Source organism: Corvus kubaryi, unplaced genomic scaffold, assembly GCF_017639235.1.
Source record: "Corvus kubaryi isolate FWS band 111438036 unplaced genomic scaffold, C.kubaryi_AGA036_p1.0 36594, whole genome shotgun sequence".
Taxonomy (NCBI): domain Eukaryota; kingdom Metazoa; phylum Chordata; class Aves; order Passeriformes; family Corvidae; genus Corvus; species Corvus kubaryi.
Window position 1 is genome coordinate 35,431 of NW_024580901.1, and position 1,064 is coordinate 36,494.

The 1,064-nt window shown below is 70.8% G+C and overlaps 1 protein-coding gene across 3 annotated transcripts in view; it reads left to right on the plus strand.

Annotated features, from left to right (window-relative positions):
• Positions 1-105: 105 nt before the first annotated feature.
• CD276 (CD276 molecule) overlaps positions 106-1,064 on the plus strand; it is an 11,384-nt gene continuing 10,425 nt past the window's right edge. Inside the window, exon 1 of one of the 3 annotated variants that reach the window (XM_042019979.1) lies at positions 106-1,064. This exon is cut by the window's right edge and continues 373 nt beyond it. In XM_042019979.1, coding sequence (XP_041875913.1) covers positions 615-1,064 — 450 coding nt within the window. In that variant the 5' untranslated portion in view covers positions 106-614. The other 2 variants (XM_042019981.1, XM_042019980.1) reach the window with 2 other exon arrangements.

A 1,064-nucleotide genomic window follows, 5' to 3' on the forward strand; every position in this document is an offset into this window, starting at 1 on the left:
GGGAGGGGACACGGAGGTTCTGGGATGCTCAGGGACAGGGAGGGGACCCAGTGGGACCCTGGGCTGTTCTGGCACAGGGAGGGGACACAGTGGGACCCCGGGAGGGGACAGCAGTGTCCGCGCTGTCCGGAGCCCATTCCGGCCGCGAGGGAGGCGCGCGGGTCACGCGGGATCGCCGGGAATGCGGCGCCGCCGCCAGCCGGGCCGGGCCGGGCCCTCACCGTGCCCCCGGTGCAGCTCCGCTCCCATCCCCGCTCTGCCGGGACAGCCCCATCCCGGAGAATTCCCTGCCGCCAGCCGGGAATCCGCAACCCTCTGGCTGTGAGCCCCTCCCCGCCCCGACTGGAGCCGGATTGCGGAGCCTGGGAGCGAGCTGGCTGCTCCTGGAGCGCGGGGATGGAGGGAAAAGCTGGGAAGGACGGGAGCCAGAGGGGAGGAGAAGAAGCGGCGGCGAGGAAGGGACGGGGCTCCCGCGGCTTCCCCGGGGCTCGGCCGCCGCCTCCGGAGCTGCCGCCGGCCCCGCCGGGCGCCGGGAATGCGGCGATGCCGGGCCCGGGCCAGGCGGGAGCTGAGCCCCTTCCCGTGCCTGGTCACGGGGTGGGAGATCCCTGGGAATGGCCGGTGTGGGATCCCTGGGAGATCCCTGGGAATGGCCAGAGTGGGAACCCCGGGAATGGCTGGAGTGGGATTCCTGGGAATGGCCGGAGTGGGATCCCTGGGAATGGCCGGAGTGGGAACCCCAGGAATGGCTGGTGTGGGATCCCTGGGAATGGCCAGTGTGGGATCCCTGGGAATGGTTGGAGTGGGATCCGCAGGAATGGCTGGATTGGGATCCCTGGGAATGGCCGGAGTGGGATCCCTGGAAGATCCCTGGGAATGGCTGCCGTGGGATCCCCGGGAATGGCCGGTGTGGGATCCGCAGGAATGGCCGCTGTGGGATTCCCGGGAATGGCCGGTGTGGGATTCCCGGGAATGGCTGCTGTGGGATCCCCGGGAATGGCCGGAGTGGGATTCCCGGGAATGGCTGCTGTGGGATCCCCGGGAATGGCCGGTGTGGGATCCGC